Genomic DNA, 16,375 nt, shown 5'->3' with positions numbered 1-16,375 from the left:
CCAGGATCCCAACTGGTGACCTTCTTGCTGTGAGGCAACAGCGCTAACCACAGTACCACTGTGCAGCTCCCCATCAGTAGGTTAAATGTAGGGATGCTCTGATCCTGGTATTGGTTCTGCTACCAACTGAAAAAGTAAGATTTGACATTGATCCATAGACAGATCTATGCTCTTCTGTGCTCATCAGCAGTAGGTTGGTGCACTCTTGCTTTGCAAAGCTAAAACATCATGAAGGAAGATACCTTTAGTGGCTCAGCAGTCAGTGATATTTCACCAACAACCCTGAAAACTACTTACATTATGTGCAAGTTTAATCCCTCCCTTTCCATTGCTGAAGTTCACAGATAAATTTTTATTTCTGTTAGATTTGGAGATGTACTAACTGCACATTTAAACATTTATAATCCCATAAAATAATCATGCAGTCAGATAAAATATGTTTTTGTTTTATTTTGGTTCGATGAGCCTGAAGCTGCCAAAACAGGATTTGTAGTCTCATCATCATATTAAGCAACAGTAAATGTAGAATTAATTCAGTTATCTGATCAATATTGGGATTGTCTGATACCAAAGCCCAAGTATCTTTATTGGCACCAGGATTAAAAAGTCAGATTGGTGCATCCCAAGTTAATGCAAGTTTTAACCATAGACTATATTTATAGTGGACAGTGTGGCTCTGCCATTTACCATTGTACGGTTTTGAAACCAAAATACCCGCTAACAGGTGCAGCCATTGAAGCAGTTGTGCAGCCAGAGTCTGTGCAGTAGAGACTATGAGAGAATCTGAGTAGAACCGGGTGACAAAAGTAGTAATTATTTTTTATATTCTAAGCATCTTTGAGTATCCTTGATAGGCGCTATATAAATCGTATTTATTTTTATTATATTTTAAAATTCTTAAAAAAAACCCACAAGAACAGGAGCTGTCATCATCATTGTTAAACGTGACGTAAAGCCTCATTTTTAACCTCTTATAACTAATGAAAACAAAACTTTTCAGAAAAAAGAGAGCATGAATACAAGGCAGCAAATGATATCTTCAAATGCCTACAACAACCAAATGAGAAACATTTCTATGAGGTGTATTAATTTTCTATAGTTTGACCACAGCCCATCTGGAAAGGCTGGGAGATGTTTTTTTGACCTATACCGCAGCCAGCCACCAGGGGGAGCAGTTTTTGTGGAGACCTCACTACGACCATACAGTCTATGGTTTTAACTGTCAGACCAGATGTCTGCTTATGGCTTTGCTGCAGCAGCTTCTTCTGATCTTTTGGCTTTAAAGCTCCTAATGTTCAGAAATGAATTCTCTTTCTGTATACAGTCAATGGTGACGGGATCCATGTGCATTACCACAGATTTGTTGGGAGTCTATCTCTACCCTGTGTTTGCAGAAGCAGAGTGCCACATTAGACCTTAGATGCAGGTGTGCAAGTGCACCGGCATGTGGGCAGTGTGATTTGTGTGTGTGTGTGTGTGTGTGTGTGTTTTGTATTACTGGCTGTCAGCACCTCTATCTCTCAGAAAGCCAGTCTGCTCAGGGCAGATAAAAGTGTGCAGATATTTTGCAGCTCTCACGCTGAGCCAGCCTTTATCTGCACACTCTCCTGTTGGTTGTGTTAGTCCAGCCCTGGGTGATATTAATACTTCACTAATGAGCCCCTTCCTTGAAGAATCAAGAAACAATTGGTGGGTTTGGGAGGGGGGACGGGAAAGGAGAAGGGGAAGAAGGAGGGGACAGGGGCCCTTGCGCTGAATCAGTCTTCCCCTGTGCCACTATTCCCCCACGGCTTCCAGGAAACGCACAAACAAAAAGAGGAACGCTGCTCCGATCACATTAATCATGGCCTGTGGGAGCACCGGCACTCGCTTCAGGCGCCGCGGAACGAGAGAATTACACGAGAGGAAGATGTTGAAGAGAGAATGGAATAGCAGAGACAATGGGCTGAAGTGTGTGAATGCAAGTGTGTGTGATATCTCCCCAAGTACACTGAAGGGGAGTGTTAGAGGAGATGGCTATCAGGGATGAGCATGAAAACTAAAGCATCTGTAACTGTAATAACTCTGTGTGTGTGTGTGTGTGTGTGTGTGTGTGTGTGTGTAGAGCATGGATTGAGTTGTCTGTTGCCAATCCTTGGATAACAAAGCTGTATTGATTAATCCTGTTGATTCTGTCTTGCAACCAATCAGGATTTCTATGTGTCAGCATTCACTGGAGTGTGTGTGTGTGTGTGTGTGTGTGTGTGTGTGTGTGTGTGTGTGTGTGTGTGTGTGTGTGTGTGTGTGTGTGTGTGTGTGTGTGTGTGTGTGTGTGCAAACTCTTTTGTATGTGCGTTGCATGAGTGTGTTTGCTGAGTATATTATTCAGGGCTGCATGTTTATCATATTAATGTGCTGTGGTGTGTTATATTCACATGAGTAATGGCATAAAATGAAACATTTCTTTTACTGCGACTGAATCTTTGTGTGTGTGAGCGTGTGTGTGTGTGTGTGTGTGAGTGAGTGTGTGTATGTGGCCTTGAGCTGCCACCAGATAAAGATGTCCAGTGCTGCTCTATCTGCTCACATCAGTATTCAGCAGCAGTGGTGCCAGCCTATTCACTTAGAGGGGAGCTGGGCACAATTAGCTGTGAACATTACATGGCAGAATTAAGCCCGGGCCAGTATCCCCCGGGGAAATTAAACCACCGGCAAATCATTAAACCACAAGCTAAACATTAACAGCCATTTGCATTTTTATTGCACCTGAAAAGAATGTGCCAGGTCCATTATCTCTAAGAGACAGAGAAGGGACTTCTTATTTATTATTGTTGTGTTGTCCCACGTGGAAACACAATGGCATTTATATGGGGAATGAAGAAGCCTCATTTTCACGCTCGTGATTTTGGAGTGTTATGATTACAAATTCGTACAAGGCAGAAACGGCTGGCAGAGGATACAATGACTTGTTTGTTATGCAAATCCCTCTGCTTTCATCCCCCCAAAAATAAACAAACTCCCAAACATATGACAATTTGCAGAGGAGCTCAGCTGAGTAAGGTTGGCAGCGTGGCTGTCGACAGGTCTTTACAGTCTGCAGCGTCAGAGCTATTAGTGCTTTCAATAAACAGTCCCAAGGCCAGGACCTGGGAGCAACCACACGTAATCAGGGTGAGGAGGTTTCAGGGAGCCCAATCACTCCCTCACTCCTGTTTCCTTCCTCTCTCCTCTGCAGGTGAGCGGGATGTGTGGACACACTCCTCAGCGGGCCTCTCGCTCCGTGGCATCCTCTCCTCCTCAGCCTCCTGCCGCCTCAGACGCCCGCAAGGCACAGTCCTCATCCCCGGACTCTGATGAGACTCTGGCTGGTCTCCGCAGGTGAGAAAATCAGGATCTATAATCCAGACTGAGAGACTTTCAGCTGACGAAGCAGGACTGGGGAAATAAACGGTCTGTGCCTGACAGACGTATAATGTCCCTGACACTGTGGACAGTTTTTCTTGACACTCGTTTTTCCTCTGCTCAAGTGTTTTTAACAGCCGCCTTACAATAACAGGCTTAAATGAGCAGTGTAATAATGCCCAGCAGGGCTACTGCCTTGGCAGCACAATGGCCAGATTAATGTCAATTAGGAGAGGAGACACAGCTTACTGCTGCCTCTTTCACTCTCTTTTTCTCAAGAGAGCTGAGTCCTCTCTTATGTCCTTCATCTTCATACTCTTCCTTCTCTTTCTTTTTCTCTTCTTCTTTCACAGTAAGATAGTTTACACTTTTTTACTTTTGATGAACATTTCCTGTCGTTGTCTTTCTCAGGGAGTTCATAACCAACCTGAGGGGCTTCAGCTCCTTCTACAGCGGTCTTGGAGAGGCCCTGTGCAGCCGTGAGCCGTCTCCGGCGAACCACTCCCTCTGCTGGAACGGGCAGGAGATGACAGATAGGTGAGATGATTTTCTTTGATTAAAGGCTCTCAAACACATAACGCCCTGTCTGCACCTGTGGATAAACCCACCCTCCAGCCTGCAGAAAGGCGTCACTAAAAAGCCAGGTTACAGAAATAGTGTGCTCAGGTTCTCCAATTCCCATTCCTCCAGCAGCACGTCCACCAGTGTGTAGGTGAAGTGAAGGGTAAGTTTGCCCAGAGCTGATGAGCTGCACAAGAGGAGCCCCTCTCCCACTGAGTGTGCGTGTAAATCTTGACTTTGGCTCTATGGGATGTTATTAATGTCAGGCATGCTGTCACCTTCTTCTTGCTTAGTTAATTGCTGTTTCGATCGTTCTCTCCTCCGTCATCCAACATCTCCCGTGCACCCTGCAGAACCTCATTTGGTTTTTTGTGATATTTCACTTCACCTCTGTCCTTTGCCTCCACACATCATAACTCCCCCCGCTCCAACAGCCCGCCCCAACTTCAATTTAGCTTAGATAGGTGTTGATATCATCTTTTCTGCTTTCTTGCTTTGTAAATTATGTGCGGAATTTAATCAATGCAGAGGCGCAAATTTCTGACGAGAAGCACCACAGGTTAATGTGTTGCCCCCTTTTTATTTCCAAAAGTGGACACAGAAATAAATCTGAGCTCGCTCCAACATTTGGAAGAGTCTGTCACAAAGATGAAAAAAAAAAGCCTCAGTCTTTGGAGGGGACATCAAGTTGGCGAGGTGCAAGGCTGTCCCGAGGGGATGATTACAAGCTGGACCAGGCAGTGCGATAGGAAGGAGCAGGGAGGCAGGAAATGATGGAGAGATTACAGTGTCTCGCGGCAAGCAATTCCCTGTGTCATCTGTGAGGGCATATGCCTCCAAATTCACTCCAGGTACATTTTCACTCTGAGATTTGTTCTGGATCGTCTTCCATTATCCTCCCAGACAGGACCTTCTCCAGAGCTAAACTTGGCTCTCCCTCTCATATTGTCTCAGGCAGATAAAATTAGACTGGCTTTAGGAGGGACTCAGCAATAGAGGGTATTAAATGTTACCGATACTTGATGTGTGATCTATAACGATAATGTGACACTCTCTATCAGGTGTGTTTACCAGCCCACCTGGAGCCCAGATCAGAGGAGTAACACCGCTCCCCACATCAAAGAGCGTTTCACTGATCACTGCGATAACAGATGTGCTGCTGTGTCAGCTCAAAGCATTACATCTCTGGTCCTCCTGTGGATCTCACAACAATGTAAACTCATTTATGTGTGATCAGTGGTGAAAGATTAGCTGCTGTGTCAGCTGTGAAGATTTAATGTAGGGAGTGTAAAGAAATTAATCAGTGAGAGGAGGCAGGGAGTGTTATTTACAGTATCTGAAGCTGAGGTATGACTCTTTGGGGTCACAGGCAGGGACGTGCACAGACTTCTTGTGATGGCCAAACACACACACACACACATACACAAATCATATAGGTTACCCTCTCTATCTGTCTAAAGTTATGAGCAAAGGTGCACACAAAAATGTTCTGCAACCTCCTGCTCCAGAAAATAAACTCCAGACAGAGGTGCTAAAAACTGCAGTTCCTCTGTATGAGTCTGGCTCCTGAACCACCTACACACAAATTCAAAGCAGCTGATCTCCACAGCAGAAATGTATACATCTCTACAGTCTGGGACAAAAAATTACTTCAGAGCTCATATCTCTAACATTACTCACTGTAAAGGGGGTGACTTTATTTCTAACTGATGCACCAATCAAGTCCTGATTTCAGGTATAGGTCTGTGCTGGTTCTGAAAAAGTTAAACATGGTGTTGGTGAGAAAGGGCTGATCCAGAAGAAAGATCCATCTGAATCCAGTCTATAGTCCTCTCTGTTTACAACAGCAATGTGCCAGGGAGCCAGAATTTCCGCTTTGGTGGGCCTTTAATTACAAAAGTTAATAGATCACTAATTAAAAGAATAAATATAACTGATTGATTTACGACTGTTACTGTGAGTGATTTTAAGGTGGATTTTGTTGCTTTTTACCTCTGCCAAGGAGGTTATGTTTTGGGAAAGATTGTTTGTGAACAACATAACTCAAAAACTAATGAATGGATCTTGATGACATTTTCAGGAAATGTTCAAAATGGGATGAGAAAGAAGTGATTAAATTTTGGAGGTGATCCAGATCACCATCTGGATCCAGGAATTTTTTAAAGGATTCTTTATCATTGTGAGATAGGGCCGTTTTCACCATATGTGTATAAATGGTCGGATTGCTTTGCAAAACAATACAAGACAAGGTCACCATAATTTCTCCAGATCCTGGAAATACTCCGGATACTGAATTATCCTACAAACCTGCAACTAACACCACATTGTAGCAGACAGTCTGCTGAAAGGAAGTATAACATTAAAGTAGGACCAAGTGTTGGTGACAATCACAATATGTATGATGGAGGTCTACGCTCTCTGAGTGTTTTTCGAGTTTGTGTTTTAGTGCATTGGACAGACTTACCTGCAACTGTTTTTCATGGCACTGACTGAAGAGTGGCGCTCTAAATCACCAGCTGGCTGCACCACTAGCCTTCTGTTTATCATAGGCTGTAAGAGTGGCAACATTTACAGGGTCAAGTGAAAGACAAAAAATCTACAGTCTTTCTCAGAATCATTCTCTGGTCTCTCCCATACAACATGAGGCTAACTGTTTTAACACTCTCTTTAAAAAAAAAGCCCCCCAAAAATGCCAAACTCTGCTCAATGTACAAAGACAGACCATCTAAACAATAACAAAACAAACTTGAAGTAACAAAATTTCACTGTGTTCTGTTTTTAAATGATTTTTCCATGCAAAGCTGGAATTGTGAAGGAAAAAAAACTACAGCATTTAGTTTCTATTTCCCGCTTGTTTCATCAATAACTCTTATGTTAACCTGAAATATGTGCAATTCTAATTCCCCACTTATCCACGGCTGAACTTTACAGTAAAATTGTAATACCTGTTAGAGTTGGCGATCACATAGAATGATAACAGTCAGTTTATATATTCTTTAATTTAGTTCAATGAGCTGGAAGCAAAAAAAAATGTCAGAACATACTTCTTAGTTTAATATTTAGGAACAGAGAATGTTGGTTTAAAACTGGTATCAGTGGCTCATATCAAAACCCAAATACTGGTATCAAGACCCAAAAAACTCAATCAGTGCACCCCTACTTCAACGTTTCCAGCATTGCACCTGATAACGATGGACTTCAAAACTCTGCTTCAGAAACAGATGAGTGACATCACAGAGACTTTGGTGACAACACAGCCCACATTTCTGATACTGAAGTCTCGTCTCTGACAAAGGCAATAACTAATCACAGCTCAGGATTTTGGGTTGGCGCCTGGTGAGGCTAACCAGGGCTCCTAGCCACCACTGTGGACACGCACCTGGTCACAAAAAGCTGTCTTTATCATCCTAAATTAAACTATATTAGCTTTCATTTTTCAAAGTGAACAGCCACATAAAATGAAAATCATTTTTATTAGATATGGTTAAAAAAAAGCAATTTTACAATTTTACTCTTCTAGAGTCTATGACAGTGTATTTGTCAGTGAGATGCTCTGATTAGTGTGACTTCAAATGATTCTGACTCAGCAGTTACAGAAGTTTACCTTGTTTTCTTCACGTCAGCTGTTGGTTTATTCGTCAGATTATTATTCAGTTAAATGCAGATGCTAAGTAGTCTGGCTAGGCCCTGGCACAGCTTTCTTTTGAGTTTCACAGATCTGTATCACAATGTTAGCACACAGTGATGTGTTTTAATTTCTGCTTTAAACTACACGTTTACATGGTTTGTGTTTAATTCTGACTGGAAAAAGTTACGACTTTGACACTTTTGCAATTTAAAGTTGGAAAAGTTGGATCACACCTACAGCACAGCTTCACAGTTTATCTCCAAAGGGGATTAAAACTCCCTGAATTAATCCACCTATTGTGCTGTTTTACTGACAACCCTAAGCTAAAAGTGGCATTAGACCTAAAGACAGTGAATAACCTGAAACAGATGAATGAATTTCATTGGCACCAAGAGGTTTCAGACAAATTCCTCTGCAGTCCATCACATTGATGATCAAATAATTCAAGCTGGTCCTATTCAGAGGAATAGATGAATGAAAAAAGAGTGAGGTGGAGACTATCAGTTCAAAAGCATCACCACCATCAACAAAGACAGGTAAACACCATTCTTTATCCACACTGATGGCAAACAGAAGAAAAAGTTTTCTCAGTTTGACATTAAAGTTTTCTTTTTCAGATCTTGTATTATTCATCACTCTGAGTGATTTCTTCTTTTTCTACCATGGAGACAAAGACACCCTGCAGGCAGCTTTGATTTAGTTTACAAAATAAGAACATAGTTGTTGCCCCCCCTCTGTGTCACAGTAATTTACACCCTCTGAGCCTTACAGCTACTCTCATGACGTCATCCGTACTTTGTTTCATTTTTGCTCTCAGTGACATTCAGCCTGAAGAAGTGTGCTCACAACAGTAACCCTTCTTCCACACCACGGGGATGAAGGTGTGATCAGGCGGTGTGAAGAGTGTCAGACTTCATTATGTGTTCCCTCAACACCTGGACTCCTCTGTCACTTCTCTCCTGATGTTTACTCTGAAGCGAGAGGCGTCTCGCTCAGACTGTACCTAATAGCGCGGTAATTGGTGTGAGATTAGATTAGGTTATCGCTGGAGTTAAGTGGTCTGATTGGCTCAGCTAGCAGCAAACAATAACACAGATATGATCAGATAGCAAACTGAGAGCTGACAGCTGAGATTTTCTGAGGTAGAAAAACAGATTAACAGTGAAACACTCTCCATTTTGTCCTGGTGAAATTACGCTGCTGGCATCTGTCATGTGAAACACGAAGCTGCCTCGTGTCCTTATCGTTACTCTGAATCTTCCTCCTCTAATCCGCCATCCTCGGCCCATATTTCCTCTTTTCTTCATAATGGATCACATATTTCTCTCCATTATTAATGTGATAATTAGCGGTGCAGAGGGGATGAGATCATTGCTAATAAGAAGAATAAATAACTGGGGGAAATGTAATTTGAGTTTAATGAAAAGTCTGACTTACAGGAGGGAGAAAGACTGATAAATGGAGATGTCAGGTGAAAGGTGTGTGTGTGTGTTTGTGTATGTGTGTTCACGTGTGCTCAAGGCTTCGTCACAGAGAGGAGAGAAAAGAATATGACCTCATATTTTGCTCATATTCGTTTCTTTTTTCAAGGCATTTTCCTTCTGTATAACCTCCTCTTTTGAAACCACATGTCCTCTCCCGTCTGTTTGTCCTTCATCCCCTGAACGTTTACAGCAATATAGTAGCTGACATTTACACTGGAACATGGCCTCTGCCCTCGCCAGAGCTTATATCATGTGCCGCTGGGGACGATGAAGACTTCAGCTCATCTAAACCACAGTGTCAATGAAAACTAGAGATTAATTTATGAACACTTGATTTTTTTTTCAGAAATGATTAAATCTTCCTTTCTCAAAATTTGGAGGTTTTTTGGTTGTTGTTGTGGCTCTGCCATGCTACCCAAAGAGTATTTTACAAAGTAGCTGGAACTTCATTAAAAAAACAAGGGATGCATGATATTATCGGCACAATATCGGTATCGGCTGATAAAAACTTAAAAACACGTTTATCGGTATTGGCAGATATGAAAATTTCTGCCGATATACACAGCCGATAAGGTGCTATTCAGTTAGGATTATTATTATTTTCCATCTGAAAAATAAGCTCCTTAAATAAAATGTAGCACTTCATTTATTTGCACTGCAGAGCTCTGTGTCTGTCACCAGGTTGTTACAGTAGCTCTAAAATAATCAAATGCAACTTGGTTATGTTTAAAAATGCATTGTACATTTAAAGTTCATGTGATCTAAAGAAATTATTTTTCAGTATTTCAATACTGAATGTTTTGAGTTTGAAAAAATAATACATTTCTTATCTATGGTAAAATCAAATGTTTTTTGTCTTGTTTTATGTGTGTTTCTTTAACAAATAAGACCGTCACAATAAGAGTAACGTATAAATTCCAGTACAGGATAGACTTAGCTTTCTGTACAGTGAAAAAAACAAACAAACTTGTGATTATCGGTATCGTTATCAGCCAAAAGAGGTTTCGATAAATCGGCATATCGGATATCGGCAGAAATCCAATATCGTGCATCCCTAAAAAAAACCCTTGATTTTGCAGAAAACGCACTGATCAAAATCAGAGGACAGCAATAACTGCAGCATGGAGAATGATAAAAACAACAATTTCTGAGGGTTACAACCGTCAGCAACTGGAGGCTCTTGTTTTGAATGACTTCAGCACATCTCAGGACACCACTCGTCTCACCACTCGAAGCCAAGTACACACCCAGCCATAAAAACAGATGTTTACAGCATTAAAAAACATATTTACAGCCTGGTTCAACAAACAGCTTTGGTCTAAAACGCTGATTTAACTATCGGCACACACTGTATGATGAGTAAATTTTTTTTTAACTCCGCAGTTTAGAAGTAATGGGGATCATTTCATTGTTCAACCAGAGATACAGCTCAGGTCATGTGACTGGCGGTTGCCCTGTAGCTGTTTGAAAAAAAACTCACAGCCGGCATCATAACCAATGTGGCTGCGTGCGTGGATTGGCTTCGTTTGACAGTTTCAGGAACGGAGACTGGCTAACGTTGCAGAGGCTATGTCCATGTTTTATACAGTCTATGCAACAAATGTAATGTGTCCCATCGTGTCTCAATCAATTAAACTTTCTTTAATCATCAAAGTGAACTTTGGACAAGTTCTCCTCTGTCCACACAACATTTTCCTCAGTGAAGTTTCGTCAAGCCTTTGATTCTTTTAGCAAATGATCTGTTTGGTCACTTTAGAGCCAAATTCTGTTAAATGTTAAGAGGGTGTGACGAAAGAGATCCTTACTCTGTTCAGCGCTGGGCTAGTTGACAATTTTCCATCAACACTCTCTGCATTGTCCTGTCCTCTCTTACAACCAGCCTTTTTGGGGGACTTGACTGAGTTTGTGAAGTTGTTAAGATGCATTAATCTAGAAACCACAGATTTGGAAAGTCAAACTTCTTTTGCTGCGACTGAAAGGGTCATCCCTTTGGACTTCATCTAGACTTCCTGCAGCCAGATGGTGTCTATAATTTTAGAGCTGCTCACCATCCCCAAGTCAGTGAAAACTGAAAGGTAGGGCTGCCATTTAAATACGGTGTGTGAAATAATTAATGAAATTGTCGCCTGGTGCCGGATCACCAATTACTGGGAGGTATCTGAAAGAGTCTTGCCAATTTGTAACCAGTGTTCTTTTTCAAATACCTCATTAAAGTTGTTTAAACTGTGCTTCAGAATATATGTAACTCATGAAATATAGAAATATATAAAACTGCTCTTTTACTCTCATTTGGATAATTTCAAATAGGACTGAGCAGTGACCTTGAAATTTAGGAAACTGTAGGTTTTTCTCTAATTTTGATAACCACCGTACTCTTTCTAAAGATGCAGGGAGAGGTTGAGTTTTGGAACGATGTGATGGTGTGATAGGAAGGGGTTAACACCTGGCACTGCCAAGAGCGAAGAAACACCTGCAGGAAAGTTTGAGTCTCCTCAGCTCCTCCTCTTGATGACAGACACAGGTGTCAACACAGCCGTGTTCCTCAGCTACACAGAGACATGTAGGCACCTGCCTGTGAGCCTGAGTTCACTCTCAGTGCTGAAGACAGTGAGACGTCTATATCTGTGAGTGTCCTCACTGCAAGGAGATAAGGCTGGGAGCTGATAATTAGCCAGTTTAATTAGCATGAAATTAATTATCAGCCTGTCTTTGCACAAGAATTAGAATCCTGTTAGATTTTTTTAATTCTATGGTGTGAGATCAAATCTCTCTTAAGGGGATGGCGCTAAAATTTTAACATAAACACGTCTCATTTAAAAAAAAAATCCCGACAGCTTTAAAAAGTAATTTATAGAGAATATATGACTTAACTTTTTCAATAAAAAGCGTCCAGTTGAAGATGAGTGTGTCTGTTTGTAACAGTCGAGTTACAAATGATCTTTCCAGCCCTGCAGCTTGGCTCCTGAACTCAACCCCAGAGGAGCTGTCATTCATTTTATGGTCACTAGGTGGTGATAAAAGCCTTGTTTGGAGCAATTTTCAGTCCATCGTGTCCTCTTATCATTCATTTTGTGTTGAGTTTGTGACTGAACGATCATGAACCAGAGACCTCAATCAGTTTTTTCTCCTTGTTCTGTCAGGTTTGCAGGGCCTGGCCCGAAAAAGACGAATCCTGGCTCCGAGTCCAGGAGCAACAAGCCCCCGGAGCCAGTCATCAGCCAGATCATAGACAAACTCAAACACATCAACCAGGTGATCTGTGTGTGTGTGTGTGTGTGTGTGTGTGTGTGTGTGTGTGTGTGTGTGTGTGTGTGTGTGTGTGTGTGTGTGTGTGTGTGTGTGTGTATGTTTCTGTTTGTGTTGCTGGGTGATTTTGTGTTTGTGCATGTTTTCATCTTGTTACGCAACCCTTAAAGTTTCTCTGTGCACACTGGTTGAGCTCTCCTCTGTGGAGATGTCGGGGTTTATCTGACCTCTAGTTCCACCTCTTTGTCCACTGCTGAACAATGTTTCTGTGCTGCTGTGGTTTGCGTTCAGCTCCCGTGTGAGTTATCTGTGACATGAGGAGGATTTGTGCTGTGACAGATCTTCCTCTTTCATTTTGGATAAGCTGCGTTCAAGGTGATGTGGAAACCTTGTTCTTTTCAAACACATGAGCTCCTATTGATGGAAAACATCTGTCACATCTGCCTCAGAGAGAAACCGACACATCCACATGATGAGGACAGATTTTTTGAGGGTGATGGGTTTTTTTTGTTTCTTTCTTTCTTACAGCATGACGTCCGTACCTATCTTTCTCCTGCTTCCATCTCTATAGAAACCACCTTTTGGTGCAGGCTTCACACAGGCTCAGTATCAGCCCACAGATCTGTCTACATTTCCTGGTTCCTGGTGGCAGCACTTGTAGCTGTCATCATGTTGCTGCTGTTGGTGTGTGTGTTTTGTCTGTATGTGTGTGTTTGAGTCTCAGAGAGCTGCAGGCCTGTCACTGTGGATTACAGTCCTCCTCTGCTGTTTTAACTACCTGGGAGATCCAAGGAGCACCTGAGGACCTTCCTTCATCTCTCTGTGACAAGCAGAGACCCTCTGGCTGGAGTTTAAGACTCTATAATTTTCTTGATTGTTTTGCTGTATGACCTAAGAGAGACAGAGCTGTCAGGTGTTTCTTACCTTAAACGTCCCCGTCACCATCAATCCTAACTGGACACAGCATGTTTGATGTCTGTAAAAACAGTTTTCGGGGTGCTGCTGGCCGAACAGTTTCAGTGTGCATCCCATGTTCACAGAATATACTGTCGTCCTTATTTCAGTAGAGCCTGGTTTGACTCCAAGATCTTCCCTGACTCTGTACTTTCCACATTTCCTCTCTCTTAAGTTGTCTGATCTGATTAAGACGAAAACACACTGAAGATAGATAGATAGATGGATAGAAAGATGGATGGATGGATGGATGGATGGATGGATGGATGGATGGATAGATAGATAGATAGATAGATAGATAGATAGATAGATAGATAGATAGATAGATCACAAGATCTACATGACATAAAAACATTGTTAAACCTTGACCCCAAAAACTAATGCCCCCTCCCACACACCTGTTTAAAATATCGAAAATAGATAAATAAATAAATAAATAAATAGTGATAATAATAATAATAATAATAATAATAATAATAATAATAATAATAACAATAACCATTATTATTATTATTATTATTATTATTATTATTATTATTATTATTATTATTAAAAAAACAGACTTATGAAAACAAATGTCCATAACCCATGCAGGGATATGAATAATAGGGATTAAAAAAAACAAACTTCAATTTAAATACAAATGAATTAGCAGTTGAGAAAAAACTATGTTGGGGATAAAAAGATCTGTTCTGGATTTGTGGAAGAAAAGAAGGCAGAGCAAAGTTATTGGGATGAAATTTAAATGGACATGAGGTAAATATTTAAGTGTCCAACTACAGATTGACTCGTGGGACGGCTGTGCAAATAAGAAAAGGAAGTTGAAGTTATTTGCACTTTGGACATTAAGTTCGTTTTTAACCTTTTCTTTTTGGTTTTAAACACCCCTGATCAACATTTGTTACACCAGTTGAAAAACTGCAGTAATTTACATCTTGCACTGTTTGATCATGAGAAGGTTCTAAGTATAGTTTCAAAATGCAAATAGAAGAAATGGGAGTGAGATAGAAAAAATGAGTAAGCAATTTGTTGAAAGTAACATTGAAACTGTAAGAGGTTGTTGATCAGCAGGTTTCAGCTTTTACAGGCTGTGGTCTTAACCTTGATCAGCTGATGATCAGCTTGTTTGGGTTTGGTTTTCTAATATATTGCTTCCTCATTTTTTGTCTCGCTCTCATTTCTTTCATAGTGAAACTCTTCTTAGAAGCTTTTTAAGATCCAACAATGCAAAATGTAATTTATGCTTTTTCAACTGGTCTTGAAATTTCAACCAGGTGTGTTTGAAAAGTCTTTGAGAAAATCTCTATTTATGGAAAGTTTTGTTTTGCCAACAGAAACTTTACACTATAAAACGAAAAAGAGAAAAAAACAGCTTTTGTTGATTTCCTGGGTAAGAAATGAAGCAGAACATTGGTGGTCTGTTAACTTTGATAACGATTTACAAGGAACGGTTTGGATATAAACTTTTACAGCTCATCTTTATCTTCTCTTTATTCAGCTCTGTTTGAAACTGTGTTGATGCTGTCCTCTGACTCCTTTTTAGCAGGGATAGACCGCTCCAAGAGCTTTAAAATGTATGCTTTAAATCTTGTTTCTCAAATGAAATGAAACTTTGGTTCCAATAAACCAGGATTATCGTTTGATCTAAAACACACACAGTTAAATATACATGCACTATAAAATTAGAGCAGACTCAAACTTCCTGCCCTGACAGGAACAAACATTTGTTTTCATATGTCGACCAGCAGACTGTTTGATTGGCTGTTAAAAAGACGGTGCAAGAAAATAGAGTTTGTTAAAATGAGTGAGCTAATTGAATTTCAGACGTTCAGACGATCGGTCAGAAACACGGACACAGGAAGGCTCTGTGTGTGCCTGCGTTCAGCAATTAAACACTGATCTCTGATTGGCTCCCATGTCCTTCTGATGACGTGGCGCACATGTGCACATAAATGGAGTTTTAATTCTGTTTATAGGAAAGCCTGATATTTATGCAGATTGACTATTCCCATAAGAGCTTTTAATCCCATATCTGATGACCGTACAAGTCAAACACAGTACTGCTTGAACTCCAGCTTCCTTTAGATCTCCACATCAATAGGCTGGATTAACATCTGACAAAGGCCTGACTGCGCTCCACGGCGTTTTTCATGTGCAGTAAAACTGTTTATGACTCTGAGACATTTGTGAAGAAATCAGATAAGTCAAATATTTTGACTTCAAATCATCACTACATTAGGGTGCATGAACAAAAGGAACGCCTCAGTATGATGCAATACGAATAACAGCCCTGCAATAAAACCCCCTTTGTGCAGTTTGTATTAGTGAGTTTTTCTTTGTGGGAGAGCTTTCTCCAAGACTTAAAGATTCTGTTTATGTATCAGTTTCCATTATACTGTAAGCTGTTCCTCTTACTTTCTCCAAACATTCCCATAACCATTTGTCAAATTTGCACGTGTTTGAAGGAGAAAAATGCATTTTGGATGTTGAGAAATGTGAACATCATCCTGCTAATATGCTCACAGTGAAATCAGTTCCAGCCTGATGTTTTTAATGATCAAGTTGACTTTTGTTTACCAGCACTGATCAGGAGACTTAAGTGCTCATGTTTGCTGAGATTTAGTGTTGAGCAAAATTGAGACCGGCTGGTTGTTTGGCACTGAAAGAGACCAATGGCTGAACAATTTATCCTGGTAAAAACAAAATGAAATGTGGGAAATTTCAGCGTTTCTGAAGTACAGGTTGTATAAGTTACATGTGTCTAGTAAACGTTTCAGCAACAACTGATGCCGGTCAGCTCCAACCCTTTAATGAGAAACTGTCAGCACATGAGCTAAGCTAAGATTTCTATAGAGGGGACTGAGAGTAAGCTAATTAAGCCAATTAGAGAGACTGGACCAAAACACTTATCTCTGTTTAAGAATACGCTTTACTAAGGTCAAGCTTTTTCAGCATTTTGCTTTGCTGCCATCAGAAAATGTGTTTGTTTTGTCACTTTTTGCAGATGTGACACAAACATGCAGAAAAGCTAGCTTGCATGCTGTTTCCCCAAGCTGTCGCTCAATGAAGCGCCAGAGTTGACGTAAATAGTCAGTACTATATACTATTAAAAAGATTACTT

At 40.8% G+C, this 16,375-nt stretch overlaps 1 protein-coding gene across 2 annotated transcripts in view; it reads left to right on the top strand.

Annotated features, from left to right (window-relative positions):
- Positions 1 to 16,375, top strand: part of gpc3 (glypican 3) — a 167,928-nt gene that overhangs the window by 118,872 nt on the left and 32,681 nt on the right. For both annotated transcript variants that reach the window (XM_074674851.1, XM_074674852.1), the window contains 3 exons: positions 3,215 to 3,357; positions 3,793 to 3,918; positions 12,195 to 12,306. In XM_074674851.1, coding sequence (XP_074530952.1) covers positions 3,215 to 3,357; positions 3,793 to 3,918; positions 12,195 to 12,306 — 381 coding nt within the window. The remainder of the gene's footprint in view (positions 1 to 3,214; positions 3,358 to 3,792; positions 3,919 to 12,194; positions 12,307 to 16,375) is intronic.

This window comes from Halichoeres trimaculatus, unplaced genomic scaffold, assembly GCF_033239565.1.
Source record: "Halichoeres trimaculatus isolate MK-OKI-2021-1 unplaced genomic scaffold, fHalTri1.1 fHalTri1_scaffold_7, whole genome shotgun sequence".
NCBI classification, from domain to species: Eukaryota; Metazoa; Chordata; class Actinopteri; order Labriformes; family Labridae; genus Halichoeres; species Halichoeres trimaculatus.
The sequence above is the reverse complement of the archived record's forward strand: the minus strand, read 5'-3'. Positions and strand labels throughout refer to the sequence as shown.